The sequence below is a fragment of the Spodoptera frugiperda genome, chromosome 8 (assembly GCF_023101765.2).
Source record: "Spodoptera frugiperda isolate SF20-4 chromosome 8, AGI-APGP_CSIRO_Sfru_2.0, whole genome shotgun sequence".
Lineage (NCBI taxonomy): Eukaryota > Metazoa > Arthropoda > Insecta > Lepidoptera > Noctuidae > Spodoptera > Spodoptera frugiperda.
Genome location: NC_064219.1, coordinates 9,073,080 through 9,098,184, shown reverse-complemented (window position 1 = coordinate 9,098,184; position 25,105 = coordinate 9,073,080). Strand labels below are relative to the sequence as shown.

The following is a 25,105-nucleotide window of genomic DNA, read 5'->3' as shown; positions in this document are numbered from 1 at the left end:
GATTCAAAATGTATACCTACCTATGTATAGGTTACTACGAAGATATAAGCATACTATGTTTATAAAGTAATCCAATATTTAAATAAAAAGAAAAACAAAAAAAATATGATTGTAGTAAAATAATTCGTATTATGTTAAGTTGTCTGCAAAATCAACTAAAACTAAAGTTTGGCTTATCATAATCTGAATATTGACTTTGAAAATCGAAAAAAAAAAAATCCAAAATTACCGAAACAACTGCATCACGCTTTTTATTACTTGAAAGACAGTGTGTTTTGTATTATTGTTCCCTAAAAGTTTTAATCATCATTACAATGTCTACTTTCCAACTCCCAAACAGTCACAGTACCCTTTCCAAAGGTAAGGCTATACTGGTTTAATCCGGTTTTTTAGTTAATTTAGTATATCTCACGATAGTTATTATAAAAATCTAGTACCTATAGTTTAATTACATTTCATTTAATTAACTTCATCTAGACTAAATAATAAATAAACCTACTCCTTCAAGAAATAAAAAGCGTGATGATGTTTTAATTTAAATGCAAGTAGAACAAAATATTGTCCTTGCTTTGTCGTCGATCTATTATTAAATGTGTTTACTGAGTGTTTCTTAATAATTATAATAGATGTTCATTATTATATGAATGTGGTGTTTGTTATATGGTGGGATTTAATATAAACGTGACTGATGGTATCCAGGGGGCGATATTGTTACTCTATACTGAACCAACAATAAATTCCTGGGATTAATTTAATTTTAAACTATTTTATATGGATCATAAAGATTATAAAAATTACGACAAGTATCCTACTAATTTGATTGTTTCATTATTACATTGCTAGAAATAAAACCTGTTTTCGGTATAACTAAACATCAAGAAAACGAAATGATTCACATGCACGTAGGACATAGCCGCCGCGTCACACCGCATCGCGCTGAATTCGCGTCACCGTACCGCTTCGCGCTCGCTTTTAGATCGCTCACGCAGGACGTCATGTAAGGAAACCTTTTTTTGAAGCAATATAAACCATTTATTGATTAAATTATATTATATTTTCTGCCAACTGCTTTGTAAGCTAATCTTAGGAATGTATTGTTGGCAATGAGCTTTAGACATAAAAAATAGCCATAAAATGTGAGAACTATTTCATTAGATTATAGGTTTAAACGAAATGTCGCAAGATGATTGTAAAATTGTAAACATAATGACTATTATTGTAATATTGAGATTAAAATGTATTGACGTTATGTATCGTCCTGTATATACCTACTGTATAGGTGTTCATGTAAATATTCACTAAATGTAAAACTATTATATTACCTATTCGACTGAAGTAGTTATTAAATATGAAATAAAGACATGTATTACGGTATGAGATATTGTTTTATTTTTCCAAAGGAGAATACTAATTACTATTCTTGTTCTAATATGCATACTAGGTGGTAAGAATAAAACACATAGGTAAAAGAATAAACCGTTTTATTGGCATATTAACTGTATTCAAATACTTACATTGATATAATAGTTCGTACTATATTAATGTAAACATTTCCATTAATTATACACAATTATATCACATAAAACACGACTCACAGAATGTAGAAGCAAAACGATGATTCGTCAAAATAAGTACATAAAATATTTCATTTGAAAAGATCTTTGGAATGGGCCTTTGTAAAAATTTTATTAAATTATTAAAATAATGTCTAAATTGCTTCAACACTTTTCACGATTATACAAGCTGTAGAATAGCCCTAAATGAAAAAGTTAGTAAAAAGAATTGATTTCAAACAAAGATTAATAATATTAACACTACAAAGGTCTTTATTCAACATTATTGCTATTTCGTTTGTGCAAAAACCGACGTTGTAAACTTAAGAAAAAATAAGTAAAAAAAGAAAAAATATCGTTCCAGGGTTCTCTTGTGATATCGTGCTTATCTATAGCTTATTAATTAGCGAAATGCTAACATTTGTGTTGAACCTGGAACGGAATTGACACCTTAGAACAAGTGAACTAAAAATAAACATTAGGAATAATTAAGCCTTGGTGTCTTTATAATAATACTTTACAAGTATAATAACACCGCCTATCGTGTCGACCGCACCTTAACAGATTGTTTATACATTAATTATCCTATTATTGCTGCGAAAGGAAACTTGGCATTTCGCCGCCAATAAATACCGTCAATAAACAGTTTTTGTACTAAATCCGCTGTACTAGTAGCATGCAGTCAGTGTAAGGTTGCCCTGGTTACTTCTCTTAACAGTGGAATATATAATATTCTATTCACGATTACACATACATAAGTACATATTAAAAATTTGCTAATTACATATAGACGATATATTCACTTAGCTACGTGACTTTGTCAAGATAAAAATTAACTATAGTTTTCCCACAAACTAAGTTACAAGACACCTAGTCTAGTTACACCTTCAAATAGAAACATAACACAATACTAAATACTTTTAACGTAAGCTCTGCAATCCTGACACCATAACGATGAACTAGTACATCCTATAAAGAAGTCCAGAGGCAAGATTATCTGCTACATAGGTCAAGACAAACATGCATATATCTATCACTGTCTCACATACATAGAAAACTATTATGAGACAGTGATAGCAATAATGCCAACTTCATCTTGGCCTAAGCTCATATGCTAGTTTCTGAACAATACTGAATTATAATTCTTGTATAAAACCTGCACCTTCTGTTTCAATTATTGACTAGTGAAATAAGCTTGTTTATTAACATTTCAACTACAAATTGTAGAGATTTTAGTATTCGAGATAGGTACGAAGCCTATTATAGGCCAAGAGCTAAGCTAGATAGTATGCAATATACTAAGTTATCTGTTTCATAAGTACTTCGTACGTCACTCAGCTTTAGCTTTTGGTCGACAATAGGCTTACAATCTCAATATTTTAAGGTGCTCTCACATCAACCACGTGCGTAATCGCTAAAGATGTGAAAAAATTACTTCTAACAATAATATGAAAGCACCGTAAACTTGTGTAGTTGAAACTAAGTACACGGGAGCACAATACAATAGTAGTATGACATTTAGTCATCGGTTTAAATGGCAATTTATAAAAAGAAATATTAATTCAAGGCAAGGCTTCTTGTCTTAAACACACTACAATGTATATTGTCATAAAATTGGTGTTGCATATCAATTCCAACGACAGGCTAATTGTTAAGCCCTTATTTTATAAAAGATTTGAATTAGCTAAGGGGCTTAAGTACATTACATTTGTATGCTGCCTGATTAAACAACTGTTAGGTAAGCCAGCAGGGAGCTATGGAAATATAGTCTCTTTTGCGCTCATGACAAAACCTTAGAGTTTTCGAAAATTGATTTTAAAATTCTCATTTTTCTTTCATTTGGTACTTAATTAAACATAGTGTAGATGAATGTCATGTCGACACTATTTCAAGAATATCGTAATGAACTAAAGATTATCAATATCTTTAGAACTAAAAACACGATTAAACGTAAACCGCCACATCGGACACTAGTGACCGACGCTTACCGAAGGAAATGCCTTCAACAGTTTTCTTTCGGCAATTAATGCTCTATACAAATTTCAAGTATGAATAAAAGGGTTGTTATTACATGCTATGAGCGCAACAAAGACATAAGCCTCACAGCCCGTACCTTACTTATAAAGTAACAACAATATATACGAAGTGACACTAGGTGGCGGGCACCGCTTCAACGTTAAGCTTCACCCGTGCTGATGATGGATTCCCGGCCTTGGCCCACGCCGATGAATTTAACTGTAAAAGAGAATTTTGAATTTTATTTTGATTGTAATAAGAGTATTTTATAATTGAGAACTTATTTGTTCTGATTCTGCATGTGACTTAAACAAGACTGAAGAGAGATGTTTTTTAAATTAAAATATTAATTTAAAAAAAAATCATATACTTGAGGTAATGTAGTAGATTAACATTATGCAACGACATTTAGAAATAGAACAGGGTTTGTAGATGTAACTTATAAAATATATATCTACTCGTATACTATACATATAAAGCTGAAGAGTTTTAACACGCTAACTCCGATACTGCTGGTCCGAATTGAATAATTCTTTTTGTGTCGGATAGTCCATTTATCGAGGCAGGTTACAGGCTATAAAATATCACGCTACGACCAAAAGGTGCCGAGCAGAGCGGGTGAAACCACGCGGCAGTAACAAGTAAAATATAAAACAGCATTCGGCCAAACTTCCAATCAATTCACGCACTCATTCATAAATAAACATTAAAATAAATCGTTTTCCTATTAATAACACATGACTGCTTGTAAAAATATCTTGTTTACGAAAATACACGCAAGTCTGTTAATTCGATGCTGTCTATACTTTCTGTTAAGCTTGCAAATCACTTTATACAATTTATCTAAGATTAAAATTGTTTAGTTGGAACCGTGCCAGGATAAGAATACAGGAATCAATGCTATCTACACATGATTTTAGTTGTCTTGTCTACTTGTGTGTTATATAATCTTATTTGTAATTTGTAAAATTGAAGGATATAAAAATAACAATTTTATAGAAGAAGAATTTTTATACAAGAACCTCTCATGAGTTGACAGTGGCAGTTCACAATTTGTTGGTCACAACTAGTAGTTCCGTAGGGGAATTGAACCCGCGGCATCTCGCGTTTGTTGAAACCTTTTTGTTACCTAGTTTCTGCACTAATTGTGCAGTCACATGCATGAAGATAAGGTTTTGGAATCAAGGGATGAATATGAATATCCGTATTCCATTTGTTATGGACGACATATTACGTAATTTTTTTATGGCTACTAACCAGGTATTTGTAGGAAGTTCTCGATGGCCTTCACGTAGTTCCTGGCCTGTTCGGGCAGCTTGCTCAGTTCCCGCACGTCTTCTATACTGCACGCCCAGCCGGGTAACGTGATGTACTCCACCTGAGTAGAATATAGTATGATATTAATATTATTAGGAAAATATATTGAGACTGATTTAATAATCTGACCGTAGCCGCGCAGGGATGATGCGCGTCAGTATGCACCGAAAAGTCAACTATAACTTATGAAGATGGTCCCTTTTTTTTAAAAAAAGTTGTTTCCTATAAAGTTAATTTTCTGGGACTTCCAGTTAGTTTACACTGGAGTTAGGGAACACTGGGTAATTCCAGTTTAGTTTTTAAAGCCATTAATTCAATAGATTTCCCTACGTCTTTTTTTTTAAGTGTGGAAAATCATTAAATGCCTTCTCCCGCCTTGGCTGAGGCGAGAGGGAGTGTCAGACTCTTACTGACTAAAAACCACCCCGTTTCTACTCCTGCTTTTCGAGCCGGAGCCCCGGTAAACCCGCTATGTAGTCCGCAGCTTACCTCTACACTGCTAAGCTCGGCCATCGACGAAGGGAAGTATTCAATCTTCTTGCCATTCAGCTTGTACGCTACGCCGATCTTAATCTCCTGCAGCGTGTCTAGGATGTCCATCTTTGTGAGGCATAACCTGCAATATAAATATTGATGATTAATGTGACTTTCTACACTTTTTTACAAATACAATAAATAAAAAAAAAACAGCTACGGGAAAAGCTAAGCTAAAATAGCGCGACGTTATGTATGCTACACTGTCGTCGGCAGACGATAAATTGATATTGTTTACATTATCTACAGGTTGCTTTCACGAAAGAATGGAAGTTATAAATTAAACAGTCAGTACATAGCATAAAAAGTCTCTTTCTCTTTGTATGCTTAAATCTTTAAAACTACGCAACGGATTTTGTCGCGTTTTTTTTTTAATAGATAGAGTGATTCAAGAGGAAGATTTATATGTATAATACATGCATAATGTATCACCATTGCACCCATGCAAAGCTGAGGTGTATCGCTAGTAGCTACCAATGAACCTAACTAAGTGATTCAAGTGTTGAAGGAATAACACAGTAATACTCACGAGGTGTACCCGTTGACCATGGCGGTGTACCGCACGACGACGAGGTCGAGCCAGCCGCAGCGCCGCACGCGCTTCGTCGTCACTCCCACCTCGTGACCGCGCTCCTGGAGCAACTTGCCTGTCTCCTGGAGACCAGTAGTAAGGACCAATTGTTTAACATTACTTTTATTATATTCATGGTGATATTCATGGAGTGTGATACGTTGCTCAGACCAAATCCGAACCACACTGGAGACCACAGTCTGCGACGCCATCCACTTCGCCGAAGATAAAGCGAAATATAGTCAACCAGAAAGTTATTCGTCGGGATCATGACCCTCAGCATTGGGGAAAAATGACGCAAGGAGGATTCATAGTAAAAAGTACCAAACATTAAGACATTGCCAACAAAGATTGCCTAGCTTCACTGACAGACAGACTGACGGACAATTCAATTTGACGTTTCAAAAGTGCCTAATTTAGGATTAATTGAAATAAATGCTTTGACTTTGACTTTGAGATCTGTTCAAGGCAAACTCTCCACTAGCGCCAGATTTTCCCCCAAGGGCGTTTTATGAGTTAGGCAACATTAAAGAATTAAACAACAATGCTTTGGTCAATTTCCATATTGAACTAAGCATGTTTTGAAATTCAAATATTTGCGTGTCTGCTCATTTATTTATCTCATAAAAGAAAAGTAACATACACTGCTTTAATCTGTCAATAGTAACATTGGAACCAGCTGGGCTAGATGAATCAAAACCTCACTTTTCAGAAAATCCTCATAAAATGAATACGAGAGTTGAAGAAAAGAACCAATACTAACATCATGCAACTCAGTAGGGAAGGGTCCGTCGCCGACGCGCGTGGTGTACGCCTTCACGACGCCGAGCACGTCGCCGATGACGCGCGGCGACAGGCCCAGCCCCGTGCACACTCCGCCGATACTGCAGTTCGATGACGTCACGTACGGGTATGTACCTGTAATGTAATATAAGAATCAGTTAACTATGTATTAGGGTCAATGACCTTTCGATTGTTATGTGCTGGAGTCTTTGGGGAGGGGGGATCTAATGACTGACTGACTGACTAAAAAGCATTCTGTTAGAACTACTGCTTTTCGAGCCGGAGGAGCCTGCAACCGGATTTTTTTCAAGGGAGGAAAATTATCCAATGACTTTTCTCACCTTGGGCGAGGCGAGAGGGAGTGCCAGACTCTTACCGACTAAAAACCACCCCGTTACGTGTTGAGGTCTAGGAATTATTAATTGTGTATTCTTTCTTCAAAATACCTTTCTTCTCTTTAGATAAATATTTCAAGTTTTATATCCATTAGAAACCAACCAACCTCGGTAGGCAGAAACTATACAACCATAGTTACATGCATATTGTATTGGAAATTCTCAAAAAAAATAAAATCCAACGTCCACATTTAGTCAGTAAGATAACTAACAAAAAATAATTGTACTACATGAAGGGCCAAAGCGTAATCTCACATTGTTTATACATATTACAAAGTACGATTCCAATTACTGCACCGACGCATGTCAACTCTCAGTACTATCAGTGGTTGATAAGTGATACATATTATCACTCGGACGCATGCTCCATGCAAAGCTTTGAACGTGGATAATCAGGATTAATTGCGTTGATTTAGATAAGATTTGTATAATAATCTTTATGTTTATGATACTAGTTACGTAAGGGTGCATTTCCATCAGAAGTGTGCTATGTAGCTATGCTACGAAGATGTAATAGCTAAAGTGTGAAACTATGTGACTGTTTCCACTGATACTAAGCTATGTAGCTGTGCGAGGAAGATGCGCAGCCCGAGTATGCGATGTACCGATAGTAGGGAAGCCATCCATAGCACACATCTTTCCATATAAAAAACATAGGTTAGCTGAGTCCACAAATTAGACTTAATAGATTTGAGTTAACGAGACACAACGTTAGCCCCATCGTGGATTGCACAGTATGAACCCCTAGCATGACACGAAACTAGTCAAGTTATCTCGTCAAACAGTTACGTAAGTAAAATGAAATTAACCTTTCGTGTAACCATACGAGATACAATGTGTTTTATACTTATTGTTGTCTTATATACCGGCGTACGTACGTACGTTATAACAAAATTAATCTTTCTCTTACCAAAATCAATATCCAACATAGCAGCGTTAGCACCTTCGACCAATACTTTCTTTCCTTCCCCGATGGCTTTGTGGAGGTAGGAGACGGTGTCTCTGACCATAGGCCTGATTCTCTCGGCGTACTCCCGGTAGCGAGCCAGTTCACCATCAATGTCTACTTCGAGATTCGGGAACATCCTCTTGTAATTGGCTGCTAGAGTGCGGAACCTGAAATTGATTTGTTTATTTATTATATATTTATATAATATGCTTTATTGTACACATTTAGTAGCCTATGTTACATATATTTTAAGTACGGTCTTATCACAAATGGTGATTTCTTCCAGACAACAGAAAATCATTTAGAATTTCGATAAATAAATATTTCTTGGTTGCATATACTGTATTATACAAGAGTTTTAAGAGGTTGTGGTGGTAAGATTTGATTTTGACATTGGACGAGGGGACTTGGATAATTTCTTTCCGAATTCGCATCATGCCATGCTGCTTAGTTTCTGTCAAATCGCCGAGACCCCTAAAGAAGGGACACACGAAACGACACCCCGGGAAGAGCAAGGATGGTGAAAATACACAAATATACACTCTCCAGTCACCACACGGCTAACTAAACCGTATAGAATCTTAGAGCGCTTTCATACTAGCGTTTGTCCAGCATAGGCGCTTGATAAACGTATACATCGGAACTACGCAGTGCAGGCGTCACGTTATCGTGGCGTTTCAAGTCGAGTCAATTGAACATGGCGCTAAGGCAGCCTATACATACGTTTATCGAGCACCTTGAACAAACTCTAGTGTGAAGGCTTAGTTCAAAATACAAACTTACTTCTCCTCAAACATGGCGGAGTCCCCAAGTAGGTCTCCTATCCGCAGTCCATTACGGGTGGCCTTAGACGAGTAAGTCGGGCCAATGCCCTTCTTTGTGGTACCTAACGAGTTCTTGCCCTTCTCAGCCTCTTGAAGACCATCCACCTGAAACAATTCAAGAAAAATGAGTCAGTATGATTTTAAATCTTAAAGCCTAAGAGACAAACTACAATTTACGATGACTGAGTAATTCTCTGCTTAAAGTATGCTTTATTTACTGTAAATAAGGAAAGTTTTCACGAATTTTGTTTGCAATCTATGACGTCATGTCGTTCTAGATAAAATGTTCAGTTACATGTTTTCATTCATATTTTGAGTAGATAGTGTAATTCGTACATTACTGGGAATACTAATTACATATAAACAACCGTAAAACATCCAAAACAAAAATCGAACCGATAAAGTTCGAGTACTAATGAGTTTAATTTACTTTATTTTGTAGTTAAGTGAAGGATGAGTACCTAGTAAAATAGAGTAGAATTTAGTCAATTACTCAATGTACAGTATTCAAAGACAATATTTTATTTCATTTATTCAATACATACATATTAGAGGCCATGTCGTACAACGCTGACCGACTAGTAGCATTATAGCCCCTATAGCCGTTAACAGTTTTTTGTTGGCAGTGAAAGGCTTAATGGTTTACAGAAGTTTAAGACATTGCTGGAAATACTTCATGAAAACATCTACCCGTAATTTTAAGGTACTATTCATTGTCTAAGTAAAATTACTAGTATTATAAGTTGGCTAGTAACTAGCTATACTAAGTTATATATACCAGAGTACCTACTCACTATCTCATACATAGAAATATATAAATAACAATAATATCCTCATTAGCACACTTGTCATAACTGTGGCATTATCATCTCTATGTAGGTACAGACACATAAGTATCTGTACGAGTAATGTATGCAAATATATGCTGCGTGATGGCTGATAGCAAATATACCGGGAGTTGTTACTATGGACTGAAACATATCATATAATTATCACGCCTGTGGGGTAGGCAGAATTGTAAGTACACAATCATTACTATCATTGTAATGAAGGAAATGTTAATTTTCGCCACCGATACCATATTATATCACACAAGTTTAGGAGTTAAACACAGAGTTAAAAGTTGGAATTAGAGAGATGCGGGTTCGATTCCCGCACGGAGCAAGTCTTTGTGTGATCCACAAATCATTGTTTCGGGTCTGGGTCTCATGTGTATGTGAACTTGTATGTTTGTAAACGTACTCACAACACAGGAGAAAATCTTAGTGTGGAGCAAAGTTAAAAAAGAAAATTAAAACAATCAGTCATAAATTAATTTCACATTACGTAACTACATAATAAAGTACAATATTAATTAACATCTTGCTATCTCTATAATAAATTTATAACGTAATAAAAGAGTTACAGTGTAGTGAGCCATCCATAAGCGATGCACGGCTCGGGCCTCCTTGACCGTGGGTGACGTCACAGCATTCTCGCGCAATTATTATGCGCACGCGTCACATGTCACGCGTTTGCATTTTCTGTGATTAAGGCCTCTTTCAAGTGCTTAGTGTTGAAGTATAACCATTTCCTATTATTGGTTTTGTTAGTATAACGAGATTTACTAGAAGAATAAAGTAAAATTATTTACTACTGTTCTTTTATTATTTTTTAACAGAAATTCTTCTCCATATACCATAACAAAGTCAAAGTCAAAATTATTTATTTCAAATAGACCGTGAAGGCACTTTTGAACGTCAAAGCAAATATTACGATATAAAGAAAACAAAATGTCTTTCTGTCGGTCAGTCCTCTAGTGAAGCTACATGCTAGTTCCAAAGTATAGATTCTTATGGAGAAGAACGAGCAAGAAACTCCATAGGTTACTCTTTTTTAATCACACAATACAATACTTGGTTACCACTGAAAAATCTGAATTCGCGTTATAAAGAACATCCTTTGTCTTTATCAACTTCCCTTAAAAAATGGTAGGTACTAGGATATCATATATCGTATGTAAATCCCCAACTTACAATCGCAATTATATATATCAGTAAAGGTTCGGTACTCGGTACAACCCAGAGCATTATGGCACATATTGTACAATGTACATATCCTGGGGCATATAATAAATCTTTGTTATGTTTGATACCAAATATTAGCACAATGAAACTGTGGTCGAACTTTGCACACAATAGGAGGCTCTTGTCTATACATATTACTAGCTTCCTACTCGCGGCTTCGCACGCAGTTTTAAAGGGGTTGGGGGATTTTGTTAGGTACAAATAGTCCACATACTAATTTTTAGCTTTTTATCTTAAAAATTGCGGAATGTTCCATAGTCCATATAAAATGGGTGTGTGGAGGACACACCCATTTAGAACTGTGGTAAAAAGAGACAAAACGACTATATCGCTCTCCAGCACCCCAACTAACTCCACACAAAAAATATGTCTCCGTTGCGACGTGAAACAAGGGTAAGCAGGGTAAGGGTAACAAACAAACAAAGTTTACATCGTCGCTAGCGACTATCGACAAATACTATTGCTTCAAACTCATGGTACAGGTACTTTTCTCCATTAATCTACGCGAGTAAACCGTTTTTTAGTTAATTAGGTATTTGAACATTAATTAAGCCAACTAATGCTAGTCAATTTACCTTCACGAATTTACTGCATTTCATGCCGATCGTTTTACAATGTCCAATTGTACCATAATCACCAAGGCAAATTCAGCACGCAAATCCTTATCATTTGATTGCATTGATTTAAGAATCGAGTAGATAAATACGAAGGAATTTTATGCAATTTGTTTAAGAAGGGTGATCAATTACATGTTTATTATAAACTTTTTGTCACGCAAACTTAGTCATATGTTTAATTTTTATAAACGTTGCCCTACGCTAGAATTTTCTCCTGTATTGTGGGTGCGTTTACAAACATACAAGTTCACATATACATGACACCCAGACCCGAAACAACAATTTGTAGATCACACAACGAGTTGCTCCGTGCGGGAACCGTACCCGTTAGACGTTGCGCGGCAGCCGGTTGCCCTACCACCGCGCTAACTGTGCAGACTAATAATATTTTAAAGTTATCTATTAAGTATGAATTAACATAGTACTACTGCAGTCTGTGTTCTTATTCAAACAAAATTATGAAGGCAAATTATATCCATGCTGATATTTAGTTTTAAAAACACATACTAGGTTGGACCTTAAACAAAAAGCCATAAGGCTCAATAGAAAATGATGCTCGCTTTTAGATCTTTAAAAGGCCTTACCTGTTGATGCATGTCGAAGACGAGGTGGGCTCTGTCTGATATGATGAGTCTGTCCTGCCAGCCCTTCATGCCTTTCAGCTCGTTCTTCTTCAGCTCCTCGAAGAGCCCAGGCAGGTGGATGACCACACCGTTGCCTGCACAAAAATATTAAAATTGTTTGAGTTAATATCTTTTGTAGGGATGAAAAACTATTTAAACTAATTCAAAGAAGGTTTGATTTAATAGCAGAGCTTATCTGGTGTCTTGCCTTTATTGTTACTACTAAAATAGTGTCACCTAAAGCAAAAAAAATTTGTAATGTCCATCTGTGTAAATTACCTATTTTAAAACATTAGACACGTATTTTGTCTTTTCTCGCAAAATTAAACACTTTCAAGCATACAATGATTTGAAAAATCGTGTGACGTCACGACCTCCCATGCTTAACACAACTGGTGTTAAGCTTGCGAGGTCCAGCATCTAAGTATTATTTACTTATACATATGACAAAACAAAAAAAATATGTCTCTAAATTTTTAACTATCTAACTGACGAACTAATTCGATTTTTAATTTTCGTACCCTGACTACTACCCTATTGTTAAGATACTATTAGATTAATAGGTGAACACCTATGTGAACAATTCATTTCCAATTTTAAAAGTCGAAAGGTCATTTATCGGTAGTCTATTAGCAACTTTAAAAATGGAACTATGACAATTAAAAATGCATATTGGTATACGAAGAGACTGAGACCTTGAGTTAAATTGAGTTTAAGAAGCTCAACGGCTCAACAATGGTTAATTTAAAATAATTTATGTTGTGAATTAAAACAATAGTAAAGTAATCAGAATTTACGTTAGCCACTATTATTAGCATTGTATTGCGCACGTGTTTTTGTATAAGATAACCCAACCACATTAACATTAACAGTTTAGTACTTGGCTGTGGGTCTCCTTTACATAATTGAGATTTGCCATAAAGCAAGTACAAAGAGGAGATACCATAATATGATTGTGCAATGATACACTCGAAGAAGTGTCGATCCTGCCCAATGGCATTATAAGTAAAAAGGTGTAGATAGGTTAAAAGCGCTCAGAAAGTGGCACAATAAAATGTGGACATTTTTTTATTAATTCGCAACGTTTTTGTACTATGGGACCGCTAGATGAAAAATACATAAAAGCGTGGTATCTATTTGTCGGGCAACTCGAGTAGTTTCAAGCCATGCTAGAGGCTCATATTCATAAACAACATTCCGCGACGAGTAAGTGAGTAAGCCGAATAACATAATAATTAACTTAGCACGTCTCACTAAAGTCATAATAATACATGAAGAACTTCAATGAGTAACATACGAACACTACGACTACAAATATTTGTTGATCTCATAGCATGCCGTACACCAACAAAGTAACGTCAGCAAAATAAAGCTAAACATCTTCGTGCATATCTTAACCTTGACAATAAATTACTCGTTATATAAACCTATTAATACCATGATTCTGCAAACCGTACCTGGTACAGTTGGATTAACGATGTCACAGGTTTCATTGTACTTTTTTCATGTTACATTAGCGTGCTGTTTGAAACAAGTTAGTCAAATTGTTTATCATTCGACATGCTAAATGTACAATGTTTTTATTTCATGTTTTGTTGCAGAATTCAAGTGTAAAGGTTAACTATAAAAATCAACTAACTTTCTAACAGTTACTACGTAGTTAGTTTTCTTTTAAGACGTGATTCGGTACTACAATCTTTATATACTTTTTTTTTACATTTGATGGGTCGACGTTTAGCTATGCACGTCTGCCCATGAGCAACCTATTCACTCAGGCTTTGAAGCCACCCAGGTTATATCCATCAGGAAACATAGACTCAGATACTACGTCGTACGTAGATATAATTAAAAAAGCTTGTTCAATAATGTAACTGATCATTATCATAATCAGCCTATAAGTGGCCATTGCTGACCAAAGCCACTTCTCACATGGAGAAGGTACCTGATCGCACGGCGTGCATTGACATGACTTTTTTCAACAACCTCTTTTTCATCAAAGAACCCTTTTAATTCTGGATCAGACAGTATGACCGGACGCCGTTTTTAGAGAATGATTACCTAACTCTTTTCTCCCTTCGTTAGGTAATTAGCAATAGGTACTTATACAAAAAATCCGAATGACTTTGTTTGACTAATAGTACAAATTATAGAAACTAAATAGCAGATAGAAAAAGTGTATCACATTGTCCGACGATGCCATTGATCGCGGAAGATTATCATTATCATCAGCCAATACTGAACATAGCTCTCCTCGCCAATAACACTATATTAACCTTTATCGATAGCTCTTCACATCCACAAAGGCTATACAAATACTTAGGTACATAAAACGCGGGTATAGCCGCAGGGAAGAGCTAGTTTACTACAATGATGCAAGCTTTTGGCAATCGTTCAAGGATAGTCGTTAGATAACATACTGTTATCAGTCAATTATCACTAGTGCGCCACGCCTCACAAGTATTATTGTAAGGATTTTTTATTAAACTTGAAGGCCTTGTTATACTTCATGAGTATCAGATTATTATGCAGTTGAAAACAACACATTTGTGGCCTTTGACAAAGTTGAAAGGGATCGAATTAAAGAAAAAATCTTAATATTTAAATTTCTAATTCTAAAAAGATACCGTAGTCAGTGAGATTCAAAGTCAAAGTATTTATTTCAATAAATCCTAAGTTAGGCACTTTTGTCCGCCAGTGAAGCTAGGTGGATTATTATTTCACTATTTTTTATTTAGTTTTAATCTCATTTTGCTTTCTTAGGCGGACATATTTCTACAGTATAACTATAGTCACAAACCCTAATGCCCATAACGCTATGGCCATTAAGCAAATGACTTAATCATGCCAACCATTAACCATATGTGACATTCGCGATTTGTCAGTAGACGAACTAGGATCCATAGGCACAAACATTTACAAACTGCAATATCATAAGTAGTGCTATTATGATATTGCAGTTTGTCATATCACCAGACCAGAGACAGTAAATAAAACAGTTATACTAATTCTATTATTTCATGCCGTGCACCGTGATCTATGAATAAGCCAAGTAAAAAGTTAGTGCACGCGAAACATTCAGCCTTTTTGAACACTAATGCTATTTTATCGTAATTTCTTTATCAACTTTTTCTAGGCCACATAGTTTGGAAACTTTAAAAGATTAAGGAAGGAATTATTGTGAAAGAAAATACCTAACTAAAAGTGACTGAACACAATTTTTATAAAGTTGGGTTTTAAGCCTACACTTTGTTATAGTATCTGCTGGATAAGCTCATATTCGTACAAGTGTGGAAGAGCCATGCTTCGGCACAAATGGACCGGCTCGACCGGAGTGATACCATTGGTCTCACAGAAAATCAACGTGAAACGCTTATAAAAAAAAAAAACATGCGAAAACAACATATTATTGTAATTGCTGTTAGGATTTTTTGTATAATATTTAGCCATATTTTTTTTTATATCCAAATAAGTACGAATGTTGCAAAATAGATTAGGAAGAGTGTACAGTGTACTCACCAATAAGGGAGGTGCATTTCGGATTGATAATACCACTTGGTAGTAAGTGGAAATCGAACTCCTTGCCGTCGACGACCACGGTGTGTCCAGCATTGTTGCCACCCTGGAGACAAAAATATCAGATTGTACAGGTTAACTAGTCAAGTCTTGGGTAAAAGATGACCGTGAAGCTTCGTATAGATATTTTCTATAATAAATCAAATAAAACAATTTATCCAACAGATCTCCTGATCCGGAGTTGCGGACTACCGGGTTTACCGGCGCTCTGGCTCGAAAAGGAGGAATTTCATGGAATAGGGGGGCAGACAAACAGACGGTTAAGCGTTAACCTGATGGTACACCCCCAACACCAGAGGTATTTCCGAACGGTTCGGAAATACCGCCGACAACAGCTCATTCCAGTTTTGTATATCAATCTACATCTATACCTTATCTCATTGGGATTCCCTATCATGATTGGGACATTACCGCACACAAAGGAAGGTGATAATAAAATCTGGGACGCATATTAAGCCTAGGGATTGATTGCTCTTTGACCTTTACAAGTCAATGGTATTTAAATGTCTCAAATGTTTTCGGAAATCTGTTACGTTGGCTTGTTATATAAGCCTTGTTATATGACTTTATAGCTTGCTTCCCGAATGAGGTAAATATTACGTTTTGCATAAAAATGGGTAACCCAGTAACGCTTGGAGTGGATATGCGTTATGCGTAGACTCATAGCGTCCTTCAACGTTCTAACTTCTGTAAAAGTGGGAAAGACTACAAGTCGAACAGTCAGCTATTTCTAAATTTAGACCTTTTGAAAGCAAATAAGGTTACTTTATTTGCCTTCAGCTTCAGAACTCGACGCGCCATGCCGTCATTTCAAGATTTTCCACTGACGGTGACGTAAAAATTTTACAATCGGCATTAAATGAAGTTATACGGCCATTAAGTTGAATGCAAATATATTTTCGGTTATCGTTTCAAACCTGCGATCAAAATCAACATTTCAGAAGGAGTCTTACTTCTACTTCACTCTTACGAATAATGCACATTTTCGGATTTTTTCAAGACGAAAATAACTATTAAAGCTCTTTTTAAAATTATCTGATTTTAATTGCTTTTAACTTTCTGCCACATATAATTTTGTCAAATTAACAATCAGAAATGTTATTAATTGAACAATCAGATATTGCAATTTAGGGGCTGTTTTGCTTAAGTTAATTCTTAAAAGCTTAAAATACTAATCTTATAGACGAGTTGAGACTTGAATGAGAGAGTACAAAATGTATACATAATACATCCTACGCAGCCCTTCCGAAAACTTATATTTACGCCAGCAAACTAACAAAAACAGCTCCGCCGTCGAAAAGCTTTTCCAGATTTTGGCACATTGTTTCCGTTGACATGTCACTGGTGATCTTGAAGCGTACGTGTTCATTCAAAAAACACTTGTCTGTCATCATTGTCATACGATGCTATTTCGGCTAGGACGCATATAGGTCACGGGCAAAGAAAAAATGTGGACATTGTGACAGGAAAGCCGAGAGAAAATATCCACACGAGGACGGATAATTAATATTTGGGACGCAATTTAATACACAGACAGTTCTGCTAGCAGTGGTTGAAGCTAAAGACTGAAACCTTCAGTTTTTCCACGGTGTTCATCAGTTACCAAACATTACCCTATTTTTTTGATAAAAATCCTTGCCCCACTCTAGGATTTTTCTTCTATGTCGTGGGTGCGTTTACAAACATACAAAATCACATACACCCATCACACGCAAACCCAGAACAACAGTTTGTGGATCACACTAAAAGTTGCTCTGTGCAGAAATCGAACCCGCAACCCGTTGCGCGGCAGCATTTGCCCAGCCGTACGGCAAATATTATACTCATTAAAAACTACATTTTTTTAAGATACTTTTCACAACGAAATAATTATACAACACCAACAGGAAACCAACAAAATAATTCAGTTCTATTAGGTTTAGACTTCAGACAGTAGGCAACATCGATGACTATGGCCATTGTATTCCATAGATGGACTAGTTTAGCTTGCAAAATGGTGTCATAATAACTGGTTTTTCCCCTTTGTGCTTCATAAATAGTCATAAGACTAAATCTAAACGCCATATCGCATTATCTCGCTTTTTTATTGGGACGTCTTCAAGTAATTAAAGCGATTTATCGTTGGAGTTAAGTTTCTTTACAATGGTTTTTTGCTACGTCTGGTATCAAGGTAATCTGCGCGACAAATTTATGAAATCGTCTCATTGTTTTTAAAATCATGGGAGCTATATTTAGATTCGACTATTTGTCGTTAGTATTTTACTCAGTGCTAGCTTCTTTATTTCGCTTTAATCTGATAGGAATTCTGGAATGAATCCACTGTCCGCCCCAGACTGCTTGTCTCCAGTTTTGTGGGCATTTTAATACACTGCAACTGCCATTAGTTAGTCATACTATTGTACCACCAGTCTATTATTGCCTGTGAGTTCTGTCCAATGAAACCTAAGATGACAGCACCAGTTATGACTGAAAAAGAACCGTCTCAACTCGTCTCATCTGGTTTATCTGACGCAATGAGGTCTACGACCATGAAGAATAATCAGTAATCTGTAAACATCCAAGTCATTTACAACTGAGAGGTATGATGACTAATACCGATTATGTGCGTACCTACTTATGGAAGATCACGGGAGACACCAAAACATCTGATAATACATTTAAGCGAGGAGGTATTGCCTCACAATAATTGAATGTGAAGTCATTACTTGTGGGATTAGCTCAATGAAGGTTTTCTCAAGGTCATATTACTCATAATTGTTACTGATAACTCTCGTACAGTCATACTCGTTCAGTATATGTTCCGTATTGCTTTTGTCAACAGAGTGATCATGTGTTTCTTATCGTTAACGTAGGTAATTCAACGATTTCTTTACTTTTAACGCGGTTTGCGTCAGTTTAACGTAAAAAGGGAAAGATGCTTTTGTTTGAGTACATTAAAAATTACACCAGTCTAAAAAACCCTTACCTGATGGGTCAGGTAACCAGACGGTTACCAAAAACCCTTACAGTTTGTTACACAAACAAGAGCGATAAATTCCCAGAGCCCTTCACCAAGAGAAAACGAAAGGGGTTGTTAGATTAACTAATGGTCTGGGACCAAATCAACTTTAGCGATTGTTCTGATGTCTTTGTGCAGATACCATGGTGACATGTTTGCGTGTTTGAACGTATGGCTTTTGCAATATAACTATAGACCAACAAATGTGCAACAATGTATTTCGTAGCCAATTAATAATTATGTGCCTATTTACAGAAATAATAGAAAATAGAAAGCTTGCAACCTTGTTACAAATAAGTCGGAGATTTCTCTAATTGTCTCGCGTCCGCTCCAAATAAACACAGTCTGTCACAACATTATAAAACGTAAACAGTCTAGTTTGTAAACAATTGCAAAACCTTTGCTTTGTAACTGCAAACAACTTATTAAATGTACGAATGAGACTGTAATTATATTTTCTCTTTATTCCTTGTTTCTACCATACAAAGGTCGTTAGGAATAGTTTGTTTGAACGTACCAATCTCCGGATCTGATTTGAACAATTCTTTTTGTATTGGATAGTGCATTTATCAAGAAAGGCTAGGAATTTTCTTTTTGATACACTCAGTAGGAGTACCGAACACATCAGCGATGCTTTTCTTTTACAGCATATTGTAACTTTCAGACAAGAAAATATCAACAAAACAATTTTATCTGATTGCTGAACAGAAAGGCTGAGACGAGATTTGGGAAGCAAAATAATAGTCACTATAAAAAACGTAAAGAACCTCTGTGATAGTTAGAATACGTTTTGTTAGTAGTTTTCAAACCACAAACACCTACGTTACACTATTATTACCATCTGTTGTAATCGTATTAAATCAGCGGCTGATGTTAGCCATTAGCTACAAAATTACGTCGACTGTTTACAATAAAATGCGCGGCAAACTAAACACTGACAGAAAGAACAACTGGGAACCATTTTGTTTTTTTTTATTGATACAAAACCGCTTAGATAGTGTTTCGCTTTATAGAACCTAATTTCACTGAAATTACAGACTAATAATTCTAATTAACTAGTACAAAAGAGACAACCAAATTAATGTAGTTCACGGATTTCCGAAGGCCATACCCAACCTTTGTAGACGGTAGACTACTACTAGAATTGAATGGCAACAAGTAATAGATAAGTACATATGTTTTTTATGTTAAACGGTGTTTTTCAGCTCGGCTTATATTGTGTTGGGCATCAAGATTAAGAGTGTGGACAAAATATAATATCGATCGGACGAACTTACAGTTCTGCCTAGCAGGTTTACCGTGTCTCCGGCTCGAAAAGCAGGAATAAGAAGAAAGTCGATTTTAGTCAGTAAGAGTCTGACACTCCCTCTCGTCTCGCCTAAAGCAGGAGAAGTCATTGGTGGATTTCCCCCAGAAAAAAGAAATGAAAAAAATTTACTCGAATCATAGATTTTACGTTTTCCATTCATTAACTACTACCACAATATTAATGTTGTTTATGTTTTTATTTTCAATTTACCTAAAAAGTCTGACATCTTTATCACAATTGACCTTGGATATTGATTGATTGCGATTTAATCAAGTTATTATTTTTTAATCCAAGGCTTTTTTTGTTTGTAATTTGTCTGTGTTATGTTATTATTAATTATAGTTAAATATCAAATATCGACTTCAAATTTATCTTTAGAATTAGTGTTATTAGCAGTTACTTCAGAAACTTTTATGACTTTTCTCTAATAAACAAGTAGTTACCTATAAGAATTGTGTCCAGTATGTGGCAATAGGCGCTCACACCAAGTGGGTGCACATTGTATAGCGGCATTACGTACCTTACCCCTACGTGCACCTCTGCCTATCTCTGCGGGGATAAAACGCGTGACATTAACTAGTTATACGTTTTTCTGTAAAATTTTGACCAATCAGAGCAATCCCAGGGGGTAAAATAGATGATATGATAACTCCACAGGCCAAAACTGACTGGCTTCAGCAAAGATGCCTGCAACAGTTTTCTGTCGACAGTTATTGGTACCTATAGCCTTCTAGCCTTCAGGCTTCAATAGCAAAGGTTATGTATTGAGAATATGCTGTACCAGTAATAAGTACTTAGAACTGCGTTAAACAGTCACACTTCTTGGCCAAACCAACATGGCTTTTAACGAAGTCCTTCATTATACATGTTATAACTACTTATCAATTCTTACTGATACTCAACTTCCTTACTTATGAAGATAAACTACAATACCTATATAATTTGTAAGTAGATCAGTAAGTAATTATTATTATCTATAATAAAATAATAACTGCCAAGTGTGATAAGTGCAATTATCTTTTAGCTACATATAAATTAATCATTCTGTTCGGATGTAGGTGTATCATGTATGTACTGTATACATGCAGATTAGTATTTAATTTATGATTTATTGATTTTTAAATCTTATTTGATTAGTAATTCAATGAATGAGTTAACCATTCAATCTATTACTGGTAATGAGATACACAAATCCCGATTAGATACAAATTCTGATTCATTGGTGTTCCCTATTTCTGGCTGATGATGACGCTGATTATGGGTATACCCAATTTATCCTCATAAGTATAGAAAATTAATGTCTCACAACTACAAATTACCTATTACTTACTTTATTTTCTTAACGATAATCTTTTGTACAATTTGCTCTTTGCTTGACCCTACAATCGAAGACATGACCTCGTGGTTAGCACGTGGCTTACGATTTAATTTTTTTTACCTATAGAGGTGTGTTCATTAGTTAGAGAACACTAGATACTATAATATTAGTTATTGCATTGGTTACTCTATATGTATTTAGGTACATTGTCCATTGCCAAATTACGCTATAAAATCGGTACAGATTTTTTCGTGACGCAAATATAGAAGTAGAACATGTAACTGCGGCAGTCACACCTCTGCCCCACCCCCTGTGACGCGGTCTTCATATAGCACGACCTTCTCGAAATACCTAAGATAAAAAAATACGTGCAAAGAAAATATATTTTCACGATCCACAGCTCTTTTAAAAACATAGAGAAATTAAATATTTCTTTCCCGTTTTCTTGTGGAATCGCCAGATTAGTCAGGGGGCCAAACAAGCAGACAAGTCATCTGATGGTAAGCACCACCCATGGTCTACAACTCCCCAAGGAACTTTTAACTTTTTACCGACTTCAAAAAAAGAAGGACGTAGTTACTTCGTTCGAATGTTTTTTTAGTTTTTCAGTTCTATACTCAGTAACCAGTAAATAGATTCAGCTATAAGTTGTCTAATAAGTCAGTCATTCATTGAGTCACTCAGTCATATTGATTTTACATAGAATAGGTAGTAACCGTGTACTTTGAACGAAAGTCACATAAAATATTATTGCAATATCGAACTTGAACTCGCAATTAATCGACGTTTTACGTAACATAGTATAGCGACTGCAATCATCATAATAATATCCGATTTCCGCGATCGATTTTGCGCGCGTAATTTATTTCGCATCAATATAAAAATTGCCGCGCAAAAAGCATAGTGAATTATCTGAGTTTTTTTATTCATACATACGTAAATAACATTTTAAATTAATCTTGTTGAGAACAATTTCTAGAAGAGTGTCATTAATTTTTTTTTAAACAAATGTTTTCTTTATTATAAGCTAGCGACCCACCCCAGCTTCGCATGGGTGCAATGGTGATACACCCATGCGAATGCTTAGTTTTATATGTATAATGCATGTATTATACATATAAAACTTCCTCTTGAATCACTCTCATCTATTAAAAAAACCTCATAAAAGTCCATTGCATAGTTTTAAGCATACAAAGGGACATAGGGACAGAGAAAGCGACTTTGTTTTATACTATGTAGTGATATTGTAGTTTTTATTAAAAGTTTTTGTTCTTCGACTAGACAGATAAAAATATATGTCCACCTACTACCTACATTATCACCAAAATATACTAAGGTTATTCACCTTTGTTGCTAGCCATGTTTTATCTACCCAATAGTTCTATTTCTATACAAACAGATAAACAATGATATATTCCATTTGTGTGTAAATAGAATGGGTAGGGTTCTAAGTACAAAACGGTGATATTATTAATGGAAAATAGTGATTGGTGTTAATGCGTTTTAGATTTATCAAGTTAAAAATGATAAATCTACAGTCGATATTTTCGCTTTGGTAGGTAATTTGTTGTTTAACCTGAAACCAACATAGAATTGTACCTAGTTCAGGGATTTATGTCTACATTAAGACTTTTGTGTTTAGGTTTATATTTTACTAACTGACTCTTTACATCAAATAAACATTTATTTGTTATACTGATTACTGTAAAATATGGGATAATGTAGGTACCTGCTATACTGGAAATCTGTATTCATTGGTATAATTTCAACAATAAAATGGACCCGTTTTACTATAAAAATAATACCAGCAGAATCACAGACATAGAACATTATTAACATAAGTATTATTATTAATTCATAACAACATCAATGTAGTTGGTTCCTGTTTAAACCAGATTGTAAATGAGATATTATGACTAAGTTTAATTTGTTTAAGTCATGTGCCTGATAAACTTATAACACCTTCAATATCTTTGAAACAAAGGTTATTAATTATAATATAAAATCTTTTTGCTGGCCTACTAAGCAAAGATTTTGAAAAAAAAAAGATCTAACTATAGTTTATACCATTCTGCATTTAAACTAAGAATTAGTTATTTGAGTATAAATCTAGTAACTAGTAATAAGTAATATGAAAATAAGTCTAATATGAAAACTCATTTACCATGTATTATTACTTTAGCTACTAGCTACATAAAATTAGTATATTTATCATAAAACTCAATCTCTACAACACAATACATTGTACAAAGTGCAAACCATATCTGATTACAAAGAGTTTAATCCCAGAATTTCTAGCTATTATGATTACAAACAATAAACTCTCCTTGGAGTGTCAAACATATCTAAAAACAACCTACTTATATTTAGAGAGAGCCCTAGAAAACACAGAGGAGAGAATTTAGAAATAATCATAGAGTAACCATGACAATAAATGTCCCAGACCTTGGCAATAATCCACAATTAGTGGCCGCACTACGCAAGGTCTATTTACGAATACAAATTACTATGTATGTATGTACATCATCATTGTCACATGACTATTAAAAAAATATTAGTAAAAAATCTCCGTATATTATATTGTTACATAATAGTGACCGGAACTGAGTTTACGCAACATTGAACCAGCGCACATCACATCTGAATTCCCGCTAAGACTCTTGGCACGCGTCTTATAATCAAGAATTTGTACAAAACATTGTGTTCACAGTTCACATGTTTTCAAACAAATTCTGGCGCGCCGCCAATACTAAAGGCTTTCTAAATAAACTGTTTTGGTATCCCGAAATATGATAACGTAGATAAAAGTAACGAAAACACTGTAAAATCAATTATTAAAAGCGTTAATTCTCTCGCTTAGTATAACCTCAAAATATCCGTCATAAACACTGCAGCTGAGAACATGACCAACTGTTTCGAGCTGAGAGAGAAGTTATTTAAAATGAAGCACCAATTATTAATAAATACAATCACACCGCAAGTCTAATTAGAAAAACAATAAGATTAGTCTTACCTGACAACGGCACACGATGTCACAGTTAACAGCCAATAAATCCACAACTTTTCCTTTTCCCTCGTCACCCCATTGAGCACCCAAAACAACAGCAACTTTATTTTCCATTTTTGATTTGTCGCACGGACCACACGGTTGTGTTCTCGACGGTACCTCACCGTTTACGGCTGTTTGCTTCGAGTTTACAGCCGAAGCCATTATTTATTGCAAACTCCTGAATTTTATAGCAAAGAGCGAAACATGCGCGCGCCGGCCTCGCGGTTGCAAAAAGATTTTCGGGATGCCATGCTTAAAAATAATGATTACCTCTGAAGAGGAGTATGTAAAATATTTTTCCCGACTAGAAAACATGTTTGTGCATATAGTTTGATAAAAATATCAAAATGTAATCATAGTACTGTATACCTTTGTAGGCGATAACGATTTGACAGTCAACTTAGACCATATTGGTAATGAACAATATTTATAAATCAGATATAGGAATCGGGATAATAATGGGGTTTAAACATGAAAAGCTATTCAGCCCCTCAGTTGGACAATGAAAAAATATGAGATACGTCTTTTTTTATTTTTGCAAATGAGAAGACAATACTTTTATACAACGAATTAAGTTCTTGTGAGCGCCAACGTGGGAGCCAATTACTTC

The 25,105-nt window shown here is 35.2% G+C and overlaps 1 protein-coding gene across 1 annotated transcript; it reads right to left on the bottom strand.

Annotated features, from left to right (window-relative positions):
- Positions 1–1,464: 1,464 nt before the first annotated feature.
- On the bottom strand, positions 1,465–24,749 carry LOC118275336 (adenylosuccinate synthetase). Its single transcript, XM_035593244.2, has 10 exons — positions 24,460–24,749; positions 15,765–15,867; positions 12,210–12,343; positions 8,902–9,047; positions 8,080–8,285; positions 6,755–6,909; positions 5,950–6,074; positions 5,376–5,502; positions 4,827–4,947; positions 1,465–3,788 (listed from the first exon to the last, which is right to left on the bottom strand). The coding sequence occupies exons 1-10, from the start codon at positions 24,655–24,657 to the stop codon at positions 3,730–3,732; spliced, it is 1,374 nt and encodes a 457-aa protein (XP_035449137.2). The 5' UTR covers positions 24,658–24,749; the 3' UTR covers positions 1,465–3,729.
- Positions 24,750–25,105: the final 356 nt, after the last annotated feature.